General features: G+C 39.0%; 1 protein-coding gene and 1 long non-coding RNA gene across 2 annotated transcripts; both read left to right on the plus strand.

Annotated features, from left to right (window-relative positions):
* Positions 1-1,086: 1,086 nt before the first annotated feature.
* On the plus strand, positions 1,087-1,814 carry LOC110462453. The gene is made up of 3 exons (XR_002464287.1): positions 1,087-1,101; positions 1,201-1,304; positions 1,765-1,814. It is a non-coding gene; the product is annotated as an uncharacterized LOC110462453 (long non-coding RNA).
* A 322-nt stretch (positions 1,815-2,136) lies between these two features.
* LOC110462422 lies at positions 2,137-3,110 on the plus strand. The gene is made up of 2 exons (XM_021516372.1): positions 2,137-2,532; positions 3,069-3,110. Exons 1-2 carry the CDS (start codon positions 2,137-2,139, stop codon positions 3,108-3,110), a joined length of 438 nt encoding a protein of 145 aa, XP_021372047.1.
* The last annotated feature ends 3,514 nt before the right edge of the window (positions 3,111-6,624 follow it).

Here is a 6,624-nt window from a genome sequence, read left to right on the forward strand (position 1 = left end):
TTGGGAGGCTGCGATATGTTCGTGTTTGTCTTCTTGTAATAGCGCGGAACTGATGCCGACTTTATAGTGCTACCTCACTGAAACATACTGCCGAAGACACCCAGCAGGACGCCCCACCCGGTCACATTATACTGACAACGGGCGAACCAGTCGTCCCACTCCTAATTTGCTGAGCGTTAAGCAGGAGTAGAAACTGCCATTTTTAAAGACTTTGGTATGTCTCGGCCAGGGGACAGAACCCAAAGCCTTCCTCACAGGGGCGAACGCTCAACAAATGGCCAAAAGTGAGGCATTGTCAAGGGAGACATTAGGAAAAAGAAAGTTATTTAGAAAGGAGAGAAGAGATAAGGTCCCAAATTTAGTCGCCTCTTACGATCATGCAATTGGGGGCAGCAGGTACAATTCTTACGCCCTACCTGCAGGGCAGCCTTGTGATAGCACGGAACTGATGCCGACTTTATAGTGCTACCTCACTGAAACATACTGCCGAAGACACCCCACCCGATCACATTATACTGACAACCGGCGAACCTGCCGTTCTCCTCCTAAATTGCGTTAAGCAGGATAACGATTATTGAAACAGCTAGACTGCCCGTTATCATGTAGCGGAGACCGGTCGGAATATTTTATAGGGTGCTTTCGGCATGATATTTACGTGAGATACCCTCTTATGTCGACATCAGATCAGCGCTATTGTATGAAGACACGCACACAGGTTGTATGTCCCGACCAGGAAACAGAACCCTACGGGGGTGTTCGTTTAGAACCCGAGTTACAACTCGACAACCGTGTTTCATTCAAGAACGACGGGAGTATAACACGCGAGTTCCGAAACTGGGTCAGGAGTATACTCCCCTATTTTCCATGGTCGACGAGAGTTATGACGTCACAAACATGGCGGACGAAAGCAGGGGAGGTTAATGTGTTTTATTTAATCTCGAATATCGTCTTAAAAAATAAGTCAACATCAAATACTTTTATAAAATATAACTTTAAATGATACAGAACGTATTATCTGATGATAACTTGGCAGTGTTGATGCATGTGGTGCTCAGAGACTGGTTCTGATGAAGTATGCTACTTTGATGATCTTGTACTAAGGTAATGCCATAAAGATGATGTACATACATACGTGTATCATTGTAAATGTGAATAATATCGCAACTAGAAAATTATTCAATCGAGGTTGATGTTTTCCAGTTCAAGTCCAGGATATTGGCAACAAACTCGTCTAACATATAGTGATGGGACCACCTACCTAGTCAAACTGGACATGCCAACGATTCAACGTTTAGAGAATGGAGGTATGAAGTCCAAAATAACTTTAATTAAAAAATATTGGCCCCCATCAATATTTAAAGCAGTCCATTTGGTATCATTTCTAGTATTAAACCATGTCGAGATTAATTTTTAAGGAGAAAGTACATGAATAAAAATGCATCAAGAATTACATAAGTTTAATCTAAACATCCTCATTGACATCCAAGACGAAAGACCGAGATGATGAATATATTAAGTACGTTTTTTTGTGCATTAATTTAGATTATACACATATCTGTAACAATTTACATGCACTAAATGTAGTTACAAAATGTGCTAAATATAAATATATAAAGCAGATCAGATCAATTTAGAAATCTGAATCTTGGAAATTATTTAACTATGGGTTTTGGAAGTTGTCTATTCTATACTTTTCCCTTTCTATACTTTTCCCTTTTAAAACATGAGTGAAATATGTCATTTTCTCTTTTGCTTATTTTGTAGATACTCAACTTCTTGAAACAATCAGGGCTAATATAGAATCATCAAAATTGGAAAAAAACCTCTTCAGCCACAGGTGGTGCATTGCCGTCATCCTCCAACAACGACTCTCTATCCGTCACAGGTGGTGCATTGGCGTCATCCTCCAAAAACGACCCTCCATCCGTCACAGGTGGTGCATTGGCGTCATCCTCTAACAGCGACCCTCCATCCGGCACAGGTGGTGCATTGGCGTCATCCTCCACTGAGGAAAATCTTCCAAAATTTTGGGGAAGACGAGAAACAGCTCTACTGTTTGACTTGCAATCAACTATCGAATCCGACTTTCATTCCATGAGAACACACAAAGTACTTTGGAAAAAAATAGGTGAAAGCATGAATAAGAAGGCGTACAAATCTACGCCTACACAATGTGAATACAAGTTTAAGAGTTTGAAACGAGAATACAGGAACACTGTGGATCACAATTCAAAATCCGGAAACGACAAAAAGTCGTGTCCTTCTTTTTCCGAGTTTCGGGAGTTGTATGGCATGAACGCCTCCACAAGACCATCAGTGGCGATTAGCTCCAGCAGGGGCATGACTATGGAGGGCAATAGTACCGAGATTAACCAGACTAGTCAGACTCCAAGCAAGACGAGACGAGACAGGAAAAGGAAAGAGAGACCTGAATGGCTGGAGAATTTAGACACCAGGCAAGTAGAAAGACACAAAGACAAGATGGCAGCTATGGACAGGCTGATATCAGTTCTTGAAAAAGGGTTTTCCAAGGTGGGGATTTTTTTGGGTCTCATTAGATGTATAGAGTAGTACTAGTGAATGAAGTGTATTATATAGTGGTGTTCGTCTTTAACTCCCTCCTCCAAGAAAAAACATCAAATGTTGCTATAATATGATATAAGCTTATGGTGTACCATGGCGTCTGTCTGTCAAAAACATTAAATGTTGCTATAATATGATATAAGCTTATGGTGTACCATGGCGTCTGTCTGTCGTCCGTCAAATAAAAGAACTAATAGGCCGGAATGGCGCAGTAGATTTTGACTACTTGGCCTTTTGTTTTTGCAATGCTGTTTGTCTTTAAATGGTGACGGTTGTACAAAGTTCAGTAACATAACTTCTGTTTAAACATAGGTTTTGTTGTCACGGTTTGTGTCCACAGGGAGATACCAACAATAATTTAAAGTTGCTCAAGATGCATTCAAATAGATTTCTTAGAATGCATTTTACTTTTGCCAAATTTTATTATAAACATGTTTTCATTTTTTAGACATTTAAACATGAATGTTTAATGATTTTTTTTTCAGAATCATCAGCCTGCCATAGACAATCCTCATGGAAGTTCTTAGACATCTTAACATTACTGATCAGCTGTGTTTAGATTCAACAAGTAGAGGAATGAGAAGAAATATCCTGGGAACCTTCACCAATATAAATGTGTCTTGTAAACAGACACCTAGAAGTGTTCCAGACTCCCACTTCCTGAACATTATGTGTTCATTGACAAAACTTGTGATCAGAGCTAAAACTAATACAACCATGCTCAGTCTGCTTTCTGCTCTGTACTCAGGGGCTCTATTTCAGTTAAAAATTTTGGAACTGATAGATGTAGGGTATTCTTTGCAGTCTCTCTACAATGTCATCATTGCTTTGCCAAATTTGCATTCCTTAGTTACACGTGAAAGTAGGTCAGAACTCTCTGTGGAGTTTTTGGTAGAGTTGATGCAGAGGAAGAAAGGGCTACGGTATATTAGTGGAAAAGTATCTACAACGTGTCAAAGGGACGTTGGAAATTTTGCACAACTGTTAAACAGTAATGTGGGAAGGGTGACATTTGGTCACAGTATTATAGACAAAGTGCCACTTCAAATGTTGAAATGTGTCCCAAATCCAAGTGGTCGTTATTGAAAGGAACACAATCAGTTTCAACTTCTCAAAAACTACATTGAAGAAATGTAATTGTTCAGTTTTCTTAATCATGAAAGAATTCGTGTACATGCTGTCATTTTGTTTTCCATATGTCCATAATATGTTGTAATAGGTTTACACTAGCAGTCAGGTCAGTTGGGGCACCGTTTTAGTATTTATTTACGAAATGTGACATCACTAATTCAAATTAATGATATCAATGTATATTTAGTGATATCATTAAATAATTATATCACTAATTCAAATTGGTGATTTTACTTAATAGAATTAGTGATCACTAATTCATTTAATAATATCACATATCATATTATTGATATCACTAAATGCCCTGAATTATTGCTATCACTAGTTTGACTAAGTGTTATCAATAATTTCAATTAATAATATCTCAATAATTCTGGGCATTTAGTGATATCATAAATCTATAGTAATGATATCAATAATGGAATCACACTTTGTAGACAAATACGAAAACAGTGCCCCATAATTATTTGTTCACCCATTTTCTAAATATTATTGTTTGTATTATCATGTTTAATAGGTTTAATTCCATCATCAGTTGGTGAGTTTTATTTTATATGTAATTGAAAAGTAATTTAAATCTGTGTTACCTGAGAGATACTCAAACGTTTTTATTTTGTTTTCCATTTAATAAAACAAGTTTGATTCATTTTACACTTTATCACATTGTCTTGTTTTCAAAAGCAGTGGCTAGTCTATGCAACCATGGCATGGTTTTCGAACACAGTTATCTGTTGGCATTGAGAAGCTGTACAATCTCATTTCTTTTCCGCACACCACGAGCATTATCCAAATACACAGAAGGATGGTTATTGACTACTTGATTTCCGTCATAATTGTCCAAGTTCTCGGACAGATCATCTTCATGTAATATACACATATTATGCAGGATACAACCGGACATAATGATTTCACAGGCACTTTTCATGTCACGGCAGCTAAGATCTCTTAGGCGTCTGAATCGTTGTTTCATATGTCCTATTGTACGTTCTACTGTTTGGCGTTCTGATGACACCTTCTTGTTGAAATAAATGCTTCTGTTGTGCACTCCGATTTCCAGTCTGTCTAAATTGCGTTATCATGACTTCTGATAAGGGATATGCACCATCTCCTGAAAGGCAAGGAAAAGGAAATTACTTATACTTCAAACATTGTCATATCGATTTTTTCTCAGAAATATGTGTAAATACATTTCAGTACCTATTAAAAAATGTCCAGGGGCTATCTTTCTTATTTGGAGACCATCAAACAGAGGACTGTTCTTTTAAACTCTGGCATCGTGGACACTACCAGGCCATCCTACGTATGCATCAATGATCAGCATACTATGTGACACAACAATCTGTAGCTGGAGAGAAGGAAACCCTTTCCTGTTTATATAACCAGAGTCTCCATTGGGAACACTTGACAGTCGGATGTGGGTCCCATCAATAAAACCAACGACTGCTGGTATTCCTGTACTGTTTTTTAATTTCTTCTGCTGCTTCATCCTGTTCAGTCTGATCAGGCCAATGAATGTATTTCTGCATTTCGTTACATAACGCGAATGAAACTTCTCTCACACAACTAAAAACAGATGATTTTGATACATTAAATAGGCGTGATATTTCCCTCATACAATCTTGGTTTGCCATGTACCACAAAAATATCAGCAATTTGTGGTTAGGTTTCAAGGGATCCCTTCCACAAGGGCGGTCAGGGCTCTCAATGTGAGGAACAACTTCGTTTAGAAGAATGTCAAACGTATTACGAGTTATCCTGAAATCTCTTTTGAACTCTCTGTCATCAAATCTGGCCATCATCACGAGTTCAACGAACCCAGTTACCTTCGGAACAGCATTTGAGAATTTATGGTACGCTAAACAGTGTGTAAGATATTCCTCCTCGTCGTGGGAATCGTTAATAATTAGTTGACAACACACTATTGCTTTACCTCCATGTTGAGAACTCGAGTGTTGTGATCTCTGCGTTTTTGACACGCTTGACGTTTATTATATTTGAGCATGTCTGGATTCGACCCTCGAGTTTCCGTCACGAACACCCCCATTGCCTTTCCTCACCCTTGCCATTCCCCGAGAAAAGAATACCGCAGATGATAGCCACCGCAAGTTTCGTATGAGGTGACTAATGAGGGAACCCCTATAGAATGTGTGGTTTTGGTTTGGTTTTATTTTGTTTCACGTCCTTTTTACATATATTGGTTTGGTTGGATTTAATTTTGTTTGACGTGCCTTCATGTGTGTATGCAGGACGCAGGGTATGTTGGTGTGCTTGCCTTCTTGTGATCTGATGCCGACTTTATAGTGCTATTTCATTTCACTGAAATACTATGCTAAAGGCACCCACTGGCCAGCACAGCATTCCGCCCGGTTACATTAAAATCGCCACGAGTGAACCAGTTGTTGCCATTCCCCTATAAATACTGAACGTTAAGCAGGGAATAGCAACTACCATTTTTAAGGACTTTGGAATGTCCTGACCTGGGGAAAGAACCCATGGTCTTCCTCACCAGGGCGAACGCTCAACATTCAAGCCAAACGTGAGGTGTTGCCAAGCCAAGTCGCCTGGAAATAAACGATCGTTATAAGTATAAAGCAAGATAAAGATCCCATATATTGCAATGGGTGCAGCTGGCTTATTTTGGTCGCTTTTGTGTCCCCCCCCCCCCCCCAAAAAAAAAGACATCAAAGCATAACTCAATTATGCAGGGGTTCCGACATTAGTCGACTCCTACATTGCATGCAGTGGGTAAGGTCATTGTTAATGCATACATGTATGTGTGTATATTTACATTTGGTGTAAATCCCTTCTGTATTACTACTAAAGTACTGCCAATAGCAGCTTCATCTTATGAGACTATAACTGAAGTTGGTCTTTGCACCTCCGAGCGACATAACAGTGTCACTACCGAAC

This window comes from Mizuhopecten yessoensis, unplaced genomic scaffold (assembly GCF_002113885.1).
Source record: "Mizuhopecten yessoensis strain PY_sf001 unplaced genomic scaffold, ASM211388v2 scaffold10797, whole genome shotgun sequence".
Taxonomy (NCBI): domain Eukaryota; kingdom Metazoa; phylum Mollusca; class Bivalvia; order Pectinida; family Pectinidae; genus Mizuhopecten; species Mizuhopecten yessoensis.